The 17,194-nt window shown below is 45.2% G+C and overlaps 2 protein-coding genes and 1 long non-coding RNA gene across 6 annotated transcripts in view; 2 read left to right on the forward strand and 1 right to left on the reverse strand.

The window, feature by feature from the left end:
* The first annotated feature begins 908 nt into the window (after positions 1 to 908).
* Hel25E (ATP-dependent RNA helicase 25E) lies at positions 909 to 16,151 on the forward strand. Its single transcript, XM_050196839.2, has 9 exons — positions 909 to 991; positions 1,333 to 1,552; positions 1,669 to 1,796; positions 4,553 to 4,829; positions 13,726 to 13,844; positions 15,140 to 15,381; positions 15,496 to 15,640; positions 15,716 to 15,863; positions 15,936 to 16,151. The coding sequence occupies exons 2-9, from the start codon at positions 1,360 to 1,362 to the stop codon at positions 15,947 to 15,949; spliced, it is 1,266 nt and encodes a 421-aa protein (XP_050052796.1). The 5' UTR covers positions 909 to 991; positions 1,333 to 1,359; the 3' UTR covers positions 15,950 to 16,151.
* On the reverse strand, positions 16,060 to 17,111 carry LOC140213834 (uncharacterized). Its single transcript, XR_011890815.1, has 2 exons — positions 17,020 to 17,111; positions 16,060 to 16,406 (listed from the first exon to the last, which is right to left on the reverse strand). It is a non-coding gene; the product is annotated as an uncharacterized lncRNA (long non-coding RNA).
* Sardh (Sarcosine dehydrogenase) overlaps positions 16,606 to 17,194 on the forward strand; it is a 199,428-nt gene continuing 198,839 nt past the window's right edge. For 2 of the 4 annotated variants that reach the window (XM_072285142.1, XM_072285140.1), the window contains exon 1: positions 16,606 to 16,857. The gene's annotated coding sequence lies outside the window, so the exon portion shown is untranslated. Of the gene's footprint in view, positions 16,858 to 16,959; positions 16,978 to 17,067; positions 17,154 to 17,194 lie in introns of those variants that run through there. The other 2 variants (XM_072285141.1, XM_072285143.1) reach the window with 2 other exon arrangements.

The following is a 17,194-nucleotide window of genomic DNA, read 5'->3' on the forward strand; positions in this document are numbered from 1 at the left end:
TGAGCAAATAATTGTGCGCAAGTCCCAACTCTGTACTGTACGTTCCAGTTCGAGAAAACGCCACAGCACCAGCTACTAATTGACAGCGCATCGCAAATATTTACCGCACTGGCGAGGAAGAGAAAAGGAACACATTTATTTGGTCAGGGACGCAGCGGAGCATGTCATGTGATCGACAGTGACCAGGACTACATTGAACTAGCAGGGTGTTCTTGATGGGATAATCACAGGAAACAAAACAGAATGCAGGTGACTTCGCAAGAATGCGAAACTTGCCGACTTGCTTTTGTTTTTTAAACTTGTTCTGTTTCTTCATTCGCTGCAGCGTCACCCGCGGACGGGCCGCTGTCAGCTCGCTTCGATTCCTCGAGCAGTTGGCGCATTTGAAGAACTAAAGCGTTGTTCTTTCTCTCCAGAGCATCCAGGCATGCGTTGATTCTATCCATCGCTTCGTTGAGAGCATCACACTCTGAAAATAGAGAAACAAAAGCTTTAATAAAAATCAAGCGACCGCTAAGATTCTTGGCGCGCGGATCTCTTTGGGCCGCCACTCTTATGCAATTCCCGTAGCAGCGGTGGGGCTCGTACGAAGCACACATTAAGCAAAAATGCAAAGAGGTTTCAAGCGTCCCAATCGCTTACGAACCCTCGTCGCAAATCTGATCGATATCATTTAGGTCCAAGTCGTCCACGCTATTATTTTTCGGAGCTTCTTTCGGTTCATCATTGCCGCGCGCCATCTTGCGAAACCACTGCCTGCGCCGAAATGTAGCGCCGCATAATTTAATAATGTACTTTATTCTAATTTCTCCAAATGTGTTTAAAATAAATAGATGTAAAATATTTTTAAAACTTTTTTTACAAACGTTTAGAATTTTAATTTTATATTAAGTTTGGTGCGTTCTTGCAATCCCACCTTCCACCGCTGCCCGCCGAATCATTAGAAAGTTTGCGCCATTTTGCGGTTATTGTAAATCTGACTAGGTTTGTTGTGAGTATCGCATGAATCCTCTTAATGTTGATGGTAATAAGCATTGAATACATTTAGAACACTGTCGCACTGCTAATGTAGCTTGGTTAAGACATGTATTTTAAGAAAATGAGAGTGTTGTGAGCTTTGTAGCGGCATTAGTAAACTGCTGTAAGCTTGCTTGGCGTCGGTGTCGGCGGCTTTCCCGAAAAAGAAAGACGCCGGTACAAAGCGGCCGTAACAACTTCGTTTCACTCTTACGGGAGAATAGGGATAAAAGAAACGAATAAAATCACACCTTGCTGTTTGGTGTGCTACTGAAGTGGTCGCGAAACTTAGTGTTGACTGCACCGTCTACGCAGAACGAACCACACGCACAAAGAAACGCCATGGCTGACAACGACTTGTTGGACTACGAGGACGAGGAAGATCAGGAGCAGACCGTGGGGGAAACGATCCCCGAAGTAAAGAAACCTACCGGAGGCTATGTGTCCATTCACAGCTCGGGGTTCAGGGATTTTCTTCTCAAGCCCGAACTTTTGCGCGCCATTGTGGACTGCGGCTTCGAACATCCATCCGAAGGTGACTGTGCTCTTTCACTCTTGCAAAGCAGTTTAGTACTTTTGGTGCGCGGTGTTTCGAGATCGCATGAAGTTGTGTTGTCATGTTGCTGACTGCTCGCACGGCTTCGTTTGCAGTACAACACGAGTGCATACCCCAGGCAATCCTCGGCATGGACATCCTGTGTCAGGCCAAGTCTGGCATGGGAAAGACTGCCGTGTTCGTCCTGGCTACTCTGCAACAGCTTGACCCTGTCGAAGGCCAGGTACGGTCGATTAGTCGTGCGCTAGGACGGCGACTGCGGGAGCGTAGCCCTTTGCTGTTGTCACTTTATTTTCTCGGAAAGTTTTTCTCGGAGCATGCGCATGTGTATAAATGTGCAAGGTGGTGTTTGCTACTTGCGCGTTCAGAGTTTTGTTTCCACATTCATGATTTACCAGTTTTCGTGGAACAGTCATGCCTGCTGCTGTCGGAGTGTTGCATGAAGCATTGGTCTTGCACTGCAAGAAGCAGTTCTCTTGGTTGTCATGTTCCCAGGTGCATCACTCATCCATCCGCCGGGGACTTGTTAGTTTATTGGAGTGACATGCTTTTAAAGTTGTAGAAAACACCTGCACTAAAAATGTGCGGGCTAAATGTTGTTCCACTCAAGGGCAACGTTCCCATGAAAAATGCGATTAACTGTTTCTGCATGCCCAGATGTGCCTACGGAGATGGTGGTTTGCATTGAAAGCAGGGAGTCCAGTAGCAATTAGATTGTAGAAGCTCCAGGAAAACCTAATAGCCTTTCGATGTAGTGCATCCATGGTTCACTCTTGTGTGCCTGCCTTGTGGGTGTGGTTGACAGTGAGTGACTTGTGCCACACTGGCAATCATTCTCACATCTAGGAGGTGAGACTTCGGTTGAAGTTTGCTGTACAGCAAATCATAATTGTCGGTAGTTTGTCTTTGAAGGCATTAAACAACTGGGTTGACTTCATAGTTGACAAGCCAATTCGACTTAAAAGGAGTACTGGCATAAAATTTTGAAGTCAAGTTAACTTGTGAGATAGATTTATGTGGACACACACACATCGTCTGCAAAATATCAACGGTGAATACGGCTTAGAACATATTTAAAATCAGTTTTAAAGTATATGCGTGCAGCCAACTGCAAAACGCAGCGCCTCGCGACATCGACATCAAGCAAGGATTGTAAACAACTTAGAAAACGCTATGTCACGAGTTTGTGCTGCCGTCGGGGTAGGCCCGGTGAGCAAGTTTCTCACCACTCTGGTCGTCCTGGTGCCTTTTATTTTTCCCCTGGTCATGACGCTTACCTTTCACTGCTGTCAGTCGTACAAAATTCTACAATTTGTTTCCGACACAATATAACACTTAAAGTGACCTCGAAAGTGTGCATGTTATAAAACATTGCGCGATATAGTAAATCTTTGCCGTGATTTTGGCTTGCAAGCGGTCAACGTAACAGCTGCAGCGATCATCTACGCGAAGCGACTCGCCTAGCTAACATGTTTTCTCATCGCTACTAACAGTGTTGGGGAAAACTAATTGTATTGTCACTTATGAGCAACATAAATGTGCAGATGTTGATTGTGTTGACGAATATAGGGGCTTTATTACGAACTGCGGACGGATCGCAAGGGTCGTTGGCCTCGCATCTTGACGGCCAGCGAGCTACGTCTGTACACTTTCCCAGCGATCGCCAGCTCACCTGGCGACCTCGTTTGCTACCGTCGGCGTCGATAAGCGGCAGGAGTGAGTTCATGTGCGCCACTGGATGCTTAGAATGGACCCCATTGAAGAAGCCAGGTTTTCTCGTTTAAAGGTTCCTGGTATAAACAAAACCCACCGAGCTTAGAGCAATCTGATGATCATCCACCAAGACTATGTACCCCCAAGCCTGATGCTGTGCAGACTTTTACCCCGTCTTGTGTACTGCTCCGGGATATGCTTCATTCCAAAAGTGCCCTAAATGAAATTCATACCACTAGTAGTGGTGCATATGCATATTGATAGCTGTTGCTAACCGTACTTTCAGAGTCTCTGCTTTGTAATGGATCCAATCAATGGTTGGCCATGTCTAGTAGGGCTGCGACTCCTGCCTGCTGGAAATAGTCTCCACTGGACGATGACGATGGCGCGGACATCGCAAAGCACGTGCAGGCGTAGCGGACGAACTAGCAACACGAAGCTCGCATGTGCCCAGCTGTGTTCACATTCCTTCTTTGGCCCATCTCGTTGCTCTCTGAAACCGAAACCTTGACTGGTTGCTACAAATAAGACTCCAAATAATTACCTGTTGCGCTCTGAAACCAATGACATTTCGTGCTGTGATTTATGGGTCATTATCTACTTATCGCAGCAGAAGAAACTAGAAAATTTTCGTGTCAGTACTCCTTCAAAGGGATGCCAAGGAGCAGCAGTAAATTAATGTATTTATAGAAGTATTCTTTCAAGGCAGTTTTGCATTATTTGACTCATTTGCGCTATTCCACATTTTTAATTTTGCGTACAAGCTATATTGCTGGTAGATCAGCACGACAGATTTCAAGGAATTTTTGGGTGTTTTAACAGCTTTTTGCAATTCATTTTTCTCTATAAATACGTGGGTCATGACATAAGAGGCAGCTGATGTGGGAACTTTTATTTATTTTTTTCATCTTTTCTGGGCTTAAGCAGCTGCTTAATGTAAGACTGACCTCTCTGGTGTGGTCGCTGGCTGATTATTCAGACTCAGTGGGTCTGAAATATTAGTTGTCCCTATACATCATGTCTGATGCAAGTAGAGGTGTCGCGAATTTACCTAAATAAGCATGCTCGTATTATCAGTTGGCGACTGTGTTCCAGAAATACTGTCAACAAATCCAGCTTAACACTTTAGTGTCCCTTTAAAGATTGGAGCATGCATATGTCTGTGTACTTGTTCGTAGCACTGAGTAAAAGCTTAAAGCATTTGGAACTCCGACTAAAACAAGACATTAGTACTCTTGTTAATGTGGTATTATGCGACTTTTGCAGGTGTCTGTGCTGGTGATGTGCCATACCAGAGAGCTGGCCTTCCAGATATCCAAGGAGTATGAGCGTTTCTCCAAGTATCTGCCGTCAGTGCGTGTTGGCGTATTCTTTGGCGGCATGAACATTACCAATGATGAGAAGGTGCTCAAGAGCAGCTGCCCTCACGTTGTGGTGGGCACACCTGGCAGAGTCCTGGCCCTTGTTCGTTCCCGTAAACTGCAGCTGAAGCACATCAAGCACTTCGTTCTGGACGAGTGTGACAAGATGCTCGAGCAGCTGGGTGCGTTTCTTGTACATTTTGGGAAACATTTCTTCATTGCGTATTTTTTAGAGCTGCTAATGAGCAGCATATGGCTTTCTGGGTGACTGCACTGAACGTCGCATCCATCCGAAGAAACTTGTGTCGGTGCATTGGCCTTGCTTTAAAAATGAATGCTGATTTTTTAACAATGTAGCAACAGACCTAGCTTGAATTCACGGTGAAATGACTTCCAAGTCTGCAGTTGGGTTAAGTAAGGTGTGGAGAAACTGTTCGGCCAACTTGCTGGTGTGTAATGTTAAATGTGTTGGCCATGTGAGTAGGTGTAAACAGGTAAATTAAGGCCCTCATGTCTGCCTATAGTGAACTGTGGGCTGATGAGCGATTGGCAGTGCATGGCCTCTGCATTGTCACTCGGTTACTCAGCACAGTTTCTTAGTGTTGGTTGAGCCAAGTTCCTCAGGTGTGCCAGTTTTCGGTGTCGCTGCATGCCACGGTTAGCTTGTACACTTTTACCGTAAAAACAGGAATATAGGTCGAACTTTTTTTCAAAAGACCATTGCGAAAAGTCTACCCTCGTCTTATATACCGGACATTCACGGATAAACTACGGAAGTCTTGCAACAATGGGCGGATGAAGTGAAGAAGCGCCTTCGCCATCAGCAGCAGCGCGTCTTGGCGACATTGTGGCACCGCCAATTTGCGTTTACATTGTCACAAAGTTATATTGGTTAAAGGCTGCTTTTTCACATTTTGTTTCAAAATAAGCGGAAGCCGACGACACGTCACCGTCGCCTTCAAGAAAAAGGCGATTGAGTGCGCAGAAGCCTATGGCAACCTTGCAGCACAGCGCGAATTTGGAGTATCCGAAAAGAGCATTCGGTACTGGCGGAGACAGAAGCAGCAAACCAACAGAAAACATCATTTCGTGGGCGGACCGCAGAATTGGAAGACAAGGTTGCGGAGTTCGTCCGGGAGCTGCGTGTAAGATCATTGCCTGTGACAGCCGAATGCACCCGTTTGAAAGCGGTAGAGATCGTGCGCGCCTCTGGACTGGGCAGCGAGAAGCACTCGTCATCCGACTCTAGTTCGGACCACCACTCTGATCAAAGGTGTTGCTCTGATTCGGAGTAGCGCTTGCGCACTTCGTGCCCTTCTGTATACTGTGCACCCGGCCAATTTTTAACAGCATCGCGCGACCATTGACCCGTGTGTTTGTTCGCACCTTATCATCACGGCACGGAGCGGCGAAAGTAAGCACTCGTGTGCACATGCGCCGTTAATAAGGTGCTGACAAGCACGCGATACTGTTAAAAATTGGCCGGGTGCACATGTGAGCAGCATTTAAATACTGTCATTATTGTGCATGAGTCGCATTTGTTTCAAGGTAAGGGTGTCTTTCAGTACTTTTGCCATGGAAAAAGATTTTTTTCATTTTTAGAATTCGTTAGTTGGGGGGATCGACCGAAATTCTGGTCTGACCTATAGTCCGGTTTCTACGTACTTTGTAGTTAGAGCAGAGCCGGAGGAAGTCGAAAAGATTTTCAGTTGGATTGTTTGAAAGGCACAGCATTCCACACTTGCTTCTAGTCTTATTGATTTTTGCCTGATTGTGATTGGGCACCAGAGGGGTACCTGTTTTGCTGTTGAGAGAATGCATGGAATTGTTGAAGCTGCTGGCTCTTGTGTGGTTCAATTAAGTGGGCTGCAGATGCAATCTCCTGCAAGTGAACCTTTGGTAATTGGTAACGGTAACTATTTTTCTCCTGCAAAATTGCTTCTATAAATTATTGTTTGTTGAAAATTCTTTGTGATCAGAATCAATCCAGCCTTCTGTTTCTGTAGTGTCTTGATTTTCCAAAGCCAAGGGTGCCTTGGTACATGCAACTCTATTGGATTTTGTCTACGTACATCCCTTGCAAAGCAGCAGCATGATTTTGTGTTAATGTATTATATGCGGTTATGAAAAAAAGTGTGAATTTTATTATGAGACCAGAAGTTGCTTTAATATGAACACAATTGAGAACCTCTTTATTGTTGACTGTAAGAAGCTTGCATGTGCAGATGTTGCAACATTGTAATCTACTTGTTCAGGATTACTCCTGACTGGTGCAGCTTTTTATGTTCACTGCTTAAGTGTATACAACTAACCTGGATTTTCCATAACGTTTATGAATTCAGCCCTTTGCTAATTTAACAATTCAGTGTTTTACGAAACATAAATTCTGTTTGAGAGTTATGCTCGCTGGTTTCTGACCGCACCCTTCAGTCTTCTTTTTTTTTTTTTTCCAAATGTGAAAGAACACCAGTGGAGTACCTGCTTTGAGCAAACAGTTCCTGAAGCAAGAAAAGTTGCTGAAAAAGTAGCTAATCCAAAAACGTGTTGCTTGTTCAAGTTTGCTATTGTGGCTTTCTTTATTAAGTTTAGTCATATTGGCAGAAATGTTATGGCTAAGATATGACTGCTTATGAATGTTTTCATATCCAATTTGCTACGCACATGTTTTCATGTCCTCGGCAGCTTACCTATGCATAGGTGCCATCATTTCCTAGCACTACTAATGCAAAATATCGCTGACGTTCAAGCTTGTTGAAACTTCCATGTATGCAGTTTTCATTTGTATTCAGTTTGTTTCTGGTTTACTAATTGCCTTCTCATGACAGTGGCCTGAAGGCCTTGTTTTCCTCCTTGACAACAAAGGTTGCTTTGATACTAAGGCTTGTTGACATGCATAATTGTGGTGTATGTGGATGTTCAGTTTACTCTTCTTATGCAGTTTCACAAGTGTGAGGTGCAGTACTGAAAAACTGCTCATCTGCAGAGAAAGGCTCAGTATTGATGGGTGCATGCATTCAAAAGGGTGCCATACATGGGTAATGTTTCTTTATATGGAGATTTATATATTTAGTTTTTCTACGCACCTAGTTATCAAGGATGGGAGGGATTTTGCCTTGTCTCTGTATCAGCAAAAATTGTAGCAGTATTGTATGGTGAATGATTGTAAATTACTGGCTGAGTTCAACGGTTGTAACAGGTTGCAGTATAGCTGGTTTTATCCATACTGCTAGCAGTGTTCACAGGATTCTGTCTGGTCAGTATGCACACCACCTCTGTGCCTCCGGCCCTGGAGGAATGAAATTGCGGCCACTGATCAAGTCGAACAAAGGTATTCAGGACTCGTACAGGCTCTTGATCATATGAGGCATTCAAGTTGCCATTGTCATAATTAGTGCAAGTGATGTCATAGTGCCACAAGGTCAATAACATTATCTTTCAAGCCTAATTGAGACAAATTGCGGAGTCTGGCAGTCTGCTTTTTAGGTACTGTAAATAATTCAGCACTGGTAATATGCTATTGGTCTACTGGCACTTGCATCTCTTGAACTTGCAATCGCAACAATCTTAACTTTATGTTTGTCTCTGGCTGTGGCCGTGATTTCGCCTGTTTGCTGCTGGCATAGGAGCTGGTTGCATCTGGCATGTGTGCGCGCTGCGAGGATGCTTGTCATCCTATTACAAACAAAAATAACCAGGCAGCTACACCCACTCCAAGGGTGTGTGCATTGTAGTCGCAGTACTACTGCATATATACAGCAGAACCCGACCTAAAACACTGTCCTGACCTAAATCCCATTGACGCACATGTATTATGTTCCTGCTTGATACATTGCCATACTGTAAGGTCCCCGCCGCTTATGTTGTTTCAGTATAGAGGGAGATTTGCTCTTGCACGTTGCTACGAAGATAGATGTATGCGCTGCAACAAGTGCCGGCACTTTGCGGCAAGCTAATGAAGTTGCACAAGTCCAGCAGCGCACAGGCATATTGGGAGAAACTTGCACAGAGCAGTTTGCGAAGCACCCAAAGAAGTGGGCATCGGTTATCTACCAGGAACCATGCACACTGGACCAAATCCGCTGGGCGCATGGCTACATTTATTTCGAGGTTGGCAAGGGTCATATGCGTTGCATAAATGCTGGTGGTCTTTCGTCAGCTTCGCCACAATATCGCAGTATTATGCAGTGAAGTGGAAATGGTTGACTGTCGTGGAACATTGTACGTGTTAATTATGCATGCACACTCACGTCATGTCCGTTCACAGTAGGAATGTCGAGACGTCCAAGTGTACTGGCAGCCATTAAGAGCTGTTTATAATGTTCCTGAGGCGATTTGCTGCCTTCCTCATTGTTGCGTTATATTATTCCATGGTCCCTTGAAAATGTATTAAAGGGGGCATGACACCCAATTTTGAATCATAATCTGTATGGTAAAGATAATTCTTGTACGTTCCAAGAACACGTTGCCAAAATTTTAGCGCATTTGAGCCAGCACGTAATTTGTAACAGAATTTTAATATTGCACTGAACAGCATAGCAGTCGAGCAGCACTGGCATGCTCGCGAGCTGCGACTTCATAGGCTGCATGCTTGCTGAGCGAGCATGCATATTCCGGTGAAGAAGACATGTTTCAACTGTACGCACATGCAGAAGGAAGGTTTTGCTTTGTTCTGCTTGCCATTAGAATTGTTCAACTTGCAGTGGCTGAAACAGTGCCACTGCAGCGTCTATGTAGCGCTGTTGGATGCCAGAGCGAACGGAGCACTAACGGAGCAAGGAGTGCTCCGTATTGTACTACAGGTACCCCAAGGAGCCCATCTAGAGTAAGGCTTGGGAGATGAATGTCGGCAAAGAGGACTGGCACTCATTTGACACTTATGTTATGTTATGGGAACACGTAACGCTAGACAGCTACGATTTGTGCCTGCTTGCCGAGTTTGGAATACCCGTGAAGCTGAGGCTGCGGCCAGATGTGATGCCGACTGTGTTCGTGCACCGACCCATCCGGAAGGCACTGCCCCGGCCAAACGTTAACCTTGCTATTTAAATTTTTTTTAACCAATGTCGGGTGCAATAAAACAAGTTCAAGTAATGGTTCAACCAAAGCGTATATTGTGCAAAAAGCTTGCATCACGGACACATCTGTGCGAACATTTGTTTACATATGCCGCACGCAACTACACAGGAAAAAAAAAGAGAACTGGTGGGAATGTGCGGCAGCTTAACAAATCGTAGTTTTGTTCAGTTCAGATCCAAGAGAAATGCATGCCAGCAAACAATCTACGCACGTAACAATTTGCACTTTGCGAAGTAGTACCAGACTTCGTCTTCCGTGAACGACTGGCTAAGCAGTGCTGCATGTGTGAAATAGTGCGGAAAGGCAACAGCAGCATTTCACGCAGCACCAGTGTCGCCATCTTATGTTGACCTCATTTACTGGGCTGTTTTTGTCCGTGGCCTTCAAGATATGTACATGCCGGCTTTGCCCGTGGCTGGCACACGCATATCTCCAAGGCCATGTTTCATCACTGAGCTGGTGGCGATGAGGTCCAAGTCAAAATGCGTGGCGCCATCACTGCTTGTGCTGCTCAGATTCGTCGCTTGCTTCGCGAAGTTGGCATTGTAGAAGACATGTCACGCGATATCTGGAGCGAATACGGCAACAAACGGCAGCTATACTCCGCCCTCAATTGGTGCGGTGGCTGATTTTGTAGTGGATGATGGCTTGGTTGCATGTAGCAGGTGACGTCACACATGGCTCAATAATATAGCGGTGGGTGCCGTAGGGGGGGGTAAGAGCCGGTGAGTTCTTGCTGGTATTTTAGACAGGAATGTGCTTTTACCTACAAGTTTTTACCCTTGTATAGCCATAATAGACCCTCTACTACAATTCCTTGTGTAAAACCGCAAAATGTTGGGCGACCGTGTCATGCCCCCAAGTTCTGTTGTATTGCAATTCACTTATATTTTACTGTATTGGTATCATGCAAGATAGTTTGCTTCTAAGAAAGCTCTGCCATCTGGCCATCTATTATAACTTAGCATAAAGGAAATGATACTGTATTTACTCGTGTAATGCCCACACTTTCTTTTATTTAAATTTTTCAAATGGTGTGGGCCTTGCAAAAGGCAGGCTTATACGCCTGGCACATGGGCACTCTAAAGTCCTTTAGGTAAAGGGACATTACTGGAAAGGCGTTCAAGCGCAGTGATGCACGATAAAGCAGTGTCTTCCTTATGGCAAAGTTCCTTAGCTGGAAAGTAGATTGCGCATCTACTTTGCAAGTGGAAATCGCGTTACTCTTGCACACAGCATGCACAACTCGCCGATAGAAGGAAGCCTGTCACAAAATTACGGCGTCCCATAACCATTTTTTTTTTTACTTTGTGAGAATGCTTTAATTTCTAGCAATAATGCCATTTGTTGAATAGAAAATTTACTGTAGCTATACTCTCAAACGCTTGCATCGTCGCTCATATTACAACACAAACATGGAAAAGGACGGCAGAAACGTGGCCAGTACACCGTGGCAGCACCATAATAAACAGCATGCACCGTGAAACCCTCTCCATAGTTGCTGGGCCAATTTGAATTGCTACTAAGAATGCAAAAACATTAAGAAAATAAACTAATATGCTCATTAGAAGCCATCAACGAAGAAAAAAAGAAGTTTTTAGGTTCTACAATTACTAAATGTAATCTACATATGCAGCTTTTTTAAAATGTTATCTCTCTCACTGCTGTAACAGGCAGCACTATTTATTTATTTACTGCAGTGTTCATCTGAGGAACCACCTAAAGAAGTTAGTGTGGTGCCGTGTGCCATTGGCGCAACTCCTTTCTGCAAAGGGTCCTTCAGAGTAACACAAGGAGTTTACTGCAAAGGACTTCACTTTTGCCTATGTGTCAGGGGTATTATGGCTACTCGCTGAAGCCTTGAACTGATGTCTAAAATAACACACCAGCTAGCGGTCAATTATGGACATTTTTATTTTCGTGCTGCTGCCCCGTACAGCCAAAGGCCTTTATAACGATGTGTTTGGGGCCTCCAAATTCATTCGTTATACAGGTCACTTCGTAGTGGTCATTCACCCTACCTCTTACAATAGAGCAGGTTAAGCACATTCAACAAAAGAAAACCTTAAATTTCAAGAGTGAGATCAATCTCAAATTTTTTTGTGAACACTTCGTCTGAAAGCTACGTAAAGCAAGTGGTGTAAGGCTGCTAAGTACGAGGTTGCGGCATTGAATGCCGGCCACGGCGGCTGTATTTCGATGGGGGCGAAATGCAAAAACACTAGTTTACTTAGATTTAGGCGCACGTTAGAGAACCTCAGGTGGTCCAAATTTCCGGAGTCCCCCACTTACGGCGTGCCTCATAACTATATTGTTGTTTTGGCACGTAAAACCCCATAATTTTCTAATTTTTTACGTGAAGCAAAGCTGCAGATTTCCAAATGCTGCTATTATCACTTCCCTTGCTGTCAAAATTGTTGGTTCTTTTACAGGATATTTATCACTGTTGCCTTTATTGGCATTCACATCCTTTCCACCCTAAATGGTTTTGAAGACGGCATTAGTTGTCAGTTATGACTACATTATCACATCAACTGCAACACATGCAGCCGTTGCACCCACTGATGTGTTGCAACAAGCAGCGTACGAGCTGAGCAATTCTTGAAGCAGTGCATCAGAACTACGAGGGGCAGCCAAAATGTTCTCGAAATGGTGGTTCAGCGAACTAATGTTAAAACCTATGGCAATGCTTACCTAATCAATCACCTTCGAAGTAGGACCCTTGCGCACACACACACACACACACACTTGCTCCATCGCTCCTGCCATTGTTGGAAACAGCGGTAGAATGCTTCTTTTGGAATCTGTCGGCGCTTAGCCGTGGCATTCGCTTTGATGTCCTCCACGGTTGCAAAACGTGTCCCCTTGAGGCCCATTTTCAGAGTAGGGAACAGCCAAAAGTCTGAGCGAGATCTGGGGAGTACAGTGGTTGAAAGATCTTACTTTGCTTATTCAGCACACAAGTTCTCGCTTAAGATGCTGAGTTGCTATAGTAATGTGCTGGCAGGAGTGGCCTTGTTTTGAAAGGCTGGCTGTGGGACAAGGGCTGCGAACGGCAGCACGTTTCCGAGATGTCGGGAAATTGACTTGGGCAGCATATGAATAAGTAAAAAGCATGGCTATTCCATTGTTTATAGTAAGGCCAACAAGCTGTCGGATAATTGCACAGGAATATCTTCAGTTTGTGCATCCAAGCCAAGTACAGCATCTACTTCACCTGACCATCGTTTTCTTTTGAAAACATAATTGCCCATATATTGTGCTTCGTGCTAGCATTGCCATATGTGCAATAATGCATTCTGAACATTTTCATGTCTACTGTTTCTCCAGCTTGCGAGCTCTCATCGCCCCTTCTTAGGCTTGATCCCATGTAGTTGTGCACACCTGCCGACTCTACTGAATTGTCCGTGAAGTTTACGAATTTTGGCTTGCTTTATGGTTTTATATATGTCAAGTTTTGCAACTTGCAGACTCTCAACAAGCTTTTGTACATATTTGAACAACCATGATGCCATGTACAATGGCCACAATTATGAAACTTTTGAGGTGCAACTTAACAGGACACCAGATAGGTACTTACTCTGGGCAAATGTATTCAGACAAGTTCCTGGTGCAGGTGGAACCTGTATCAGCGAAGTCACTTAAAAAGTCTGATCTAAAAACTGTTCCTGTAAGCCATTGCTCTTCTACGTTGCTGTTGCTTGTGTTCTGCATCTAAAGGTAAATAGTTGTCGATTAAGTGCATATTTTGTCTTGCAAAAAGTGTGCTCAGGGCAAACTAAAAATATATATATATATCTGCGCAGTCTGTGGTGTTGTCAGTGAATAGACCATGTACACTACTTGTGAATTTGGTACAAGCGGGAATGGCTGCTATGCACAGAAATCTGAGCAAGGAAACTTTCTGTGGTTTGTCTGCTACTAACTGCTGTACTGTTTAATGTGTGTGTTGCCATTTTTATCTTTGCATGTATGCTAATGCTCAGCCTCTGTCCATTTCAGATATGCGTCGGGATGTCCAGGAGATCTTTCGCAGCACTCCTCATGAGAAGCAGGTCATGATGTTCAGCGCGACGCTGAGCAAGGATATCAGACCTGTTTGCCTCAAGTTTATGCAAGACGTAATTACCCCCTCCACACACAATTCCTCCCCATCCTTCTACCAACACACTGCTGAGTCTTCAGCTGCAAGGTGGTCCTCCTGCAAAGTGGGCTGTCATCGTCTTGCACAGTTAGATTGTGAAGGGAAGCAAGTCTTAATTGCGGTGATTAGCCAGGTTATGCGGAAGGCCAGGCGTGTTCAGGATTAGACAGTTTTCGATAATACTGAGGGAATGCTCAAGTGCTGCAAACCATCTTGCTAGAATCTACCATCTCTACGTCGGGAAACAAATGAGAGCCAGGTTACCAGGTTGTGCAGTTGCAATTGAAGAGGTGGCAAGCATTGCATTCGTCGCTCGAGCCAGGTCGCATGCGTCGTCATAATGGAACCATCATGTCCCCATGCCCCCTGTTGCCGTTCAACTCTCCAAGCACTGCCTGTCTTCCACGGGTGCTGCTGCTCAGGATAGCTAGTGTCCGTCCTTGGAGCTTCGTCATAGGGTAGGTCCCCACACCCCCCAAAATCTTTCATTTCGCTCAACACAAATTTGTCCAAGAAGTGTGTGAGGTTAGTGCGAGAGCTTAGCTGGCATAGCGTCGTCGTGCACATGTGGACTTTCTGGCGGCTGCCACGCGTGTGCCCTGCTGCGTGCTGTGCGTCAGGACATTTGATCACTGAAGACATCGTAGCATCTCAACGGCGGAAAGCTTGTGTGTCTGAGGCCTCCTGGCTGCTGCCATCTCCGTGCTCTGGAGCTGCGCTGGTGGCTGGCTGTGGCGTGACTGCACACCCGGACTTCACCGGAGGACTCGTGTTCTGGGTGGATGGTACCCCAGGAGGGCGCTAAACTATTTAAGAACGGGCAGCTTTTGATATTGAGCTTTTTTTTTCTTTTGTTGGTGCTGGTTTACCTTTGGGGGAACTAAAATATTGCACGCATAATTTCTTACGCTAGTTAAATATTGCTCTTCCTAGTCATACTTTGGTCGTAGTTGATAGCGTAGCTAGCCGCTAGACCGCGATTTTAAGTTTTTGTTGTGCTGCAAAGGCGTAGCTTCGATCAAGCAAGCAGCTCTATGTGCAAAATAGTGCATGTTGATTAGCATAACTGTGCGCCTTCTTTCAAAGTTGCAGAGGGATCGTTCAGCAATAATGTGGATGTGGCTAGTATTGAGACCTGCAAATTTTGAAGTTAGTTTACTCGTGCGCAGAAGCTTATTTCCTCTGTTCAAGCTATCGGGGCCTGTTCGTGCACGAGAGGCAGCTGGTGCTAAGACGAGCTTTTACTAAAGCTTTTTTTTTTTTACAATGCAGCCAATGGAGGTGTACGTGGATGATGAGGCCAAGCTGACACTGCATGGTCTGCAGCAGTACTATGTGAAGCTGAAGGACAATGAAAAGAACCGCAAGCTGTTCGAGCTGCTGGACCTCCTTGAGTTCAACCAGGTGGTTATCTTTGTCAAAACTGTGCAGCGCTGCATGGCTCTGGCTCAACTGTTGGTAGAACAGAACTTCCCTGCCATTGCCATCCATCGGGCCATGACCCAGGAGGAGAGGTTTGTATTCCACTTTGCTGTTGGGCATTTTTTGTGCTTTTTTGTTTTCAGTGGCACTTCCAAATGCAATCATTTCTATAGTGCTGATGGGCTGAAAAAAATGTATTTGTGTAGGTTGTCGCGCTACCAGCAGTTCAAGGACTTCCAGAAGCGGATTCTTGTTGCCACAAACTTGTTTGGACGGGGAATGGACATTGAGAGAGTTAACATTGTATTCAACTATGATATGCCTGAAGACTCGGACACCTACCTCCACAGGGTATGTACCCTCTCTGGAGCCTTTTGGCCCCGCACTTGCCAAGTGACAGCTGTAAAAAAATATTTTATCGTTTAGGTGGCTCGAGCTGGACGTTTTGGCACCAAGGGGTTGGCGGTGACATTTGTGTCGGATGAGCAGGATGCAAAAACCTTGAACGAAGTGCAAGACCGGTTTGATGTGAACATCTCTGAGCTGCCTGATGAAATCGACATTTCCTCTTACAGTATGTCTCTTTTCATAGCTTGTATTTGTCCAGCTGTGTGGCAGTTTTCAATAGAAAATTTCTTACTTTCAGTTGAAGGCCGCTGAGCACCGCCGTTTTCAAGGAAGCATTGGACAAGGCTGTCAAGTCATCTCATCTGAAGTTTTTTACAAGTTTTCACCTCAGAAGTTATATATGTTCAAAGTGTAGAAGTGTGTGCTGTTCATTATCATTTTATTTCAAGACTCATTACACTGAAAGTACAGTTTGAAAAGCCATCACACTGAAAATACAGTTTCAAAAAATAAACAGTGTTGTGTGAATTACTTCCATCAGAAAACAAGGCCATTGTGGTGTTGAGCGATGCAGTCTTATCACAGTACGTTCACATGTTCTCACTTCGGAGTACGGGTTTCATTACCCGTTCCTTTGGCATCGTGCTCACTGTCGACTGGTGCAGATTCTGGCTTTTCTTTGCCTTTGAACCTCCGCGTAGGGCATGCGGTGACTGCAGTCCTTGCATCTTCGCGCACAACCGGCTCGTTGACTTCTTTGTCCATGTTCCTGCGTGGGTTGCACGTTCCGTAAGTACATTGATGGGATAGGTAAAGCCATAACCTGCATGCCTAAATGCCCATATGTAAAATGGCACGCGTGGTGCGAATATATACGTATATACGAAGCGAGTGGTATATGCACTCGTCAGCGTGAATAATTTCCAAGGGCACTGCTATCGTGTACATGCTGTTTTCGCGAACGCACCCGTTCAAGCACCTTGGTCATGCAGAAGCCACTTTTATCGTATCCACACTATCTCCCGACTGCGAAGTTTAATGTACGGCGCCTGTCGCCCTCTCCCAAGCATCCGCGTCGAGGAGTCTGGGGAGAGACGATAGGCTCCGTGGTGCAACCCGAACTTCGCTGTCGTGTAATCGGCCAGATGGCGAAGTTCGCAACCAAAGCGACCTGTTGCATATTTCCACAGGAACACTTATCTTCGACGCCAGAAACAAGAGTAAGCGCACATTTAAAAGCCGCGTTGTCCGACGTTAATTTTGGTTTGCCCTTGTAGCAATCGCACCACCTGATTTGGCTAACCTTGCTGTCCTAGCCGCTTGGTGGAATGCACGCTTCGGTAGGTAGGGGCACGCATGTATTTCGGACGTCGGTTACCCACCTGATGGGAGTATTCTAAAGTGGAGAAGTGCAGCTTGCTGTTAATCCAGTTTTGCTATGAGATGCCACTTGGGAGCATTCGGTTCAGTGCCGTTCTTGCCGTTCTGTCCACTAAATAACGGTATGCGTAGAAACGTAGGTAGTTTTGTTTTTTCCTGTGCTTGCAACGTTGGTTT

Source organism: Dermacentor andersoni, chromosome 1 (genome assembly GCF_023375885.2).
Source record: "Dermacentor andersoni chromosome 1, qqDerAnde1_hic_scaffold, whole genome shotgun sequence".
Taxonomy (NCBI): domain Eukaryota; kingdom Metazoa; phylum Arthropoda; class Arachnida; order Ixodida; family Ixodidae; genus Dermacentor; species Dermacentor andersoni.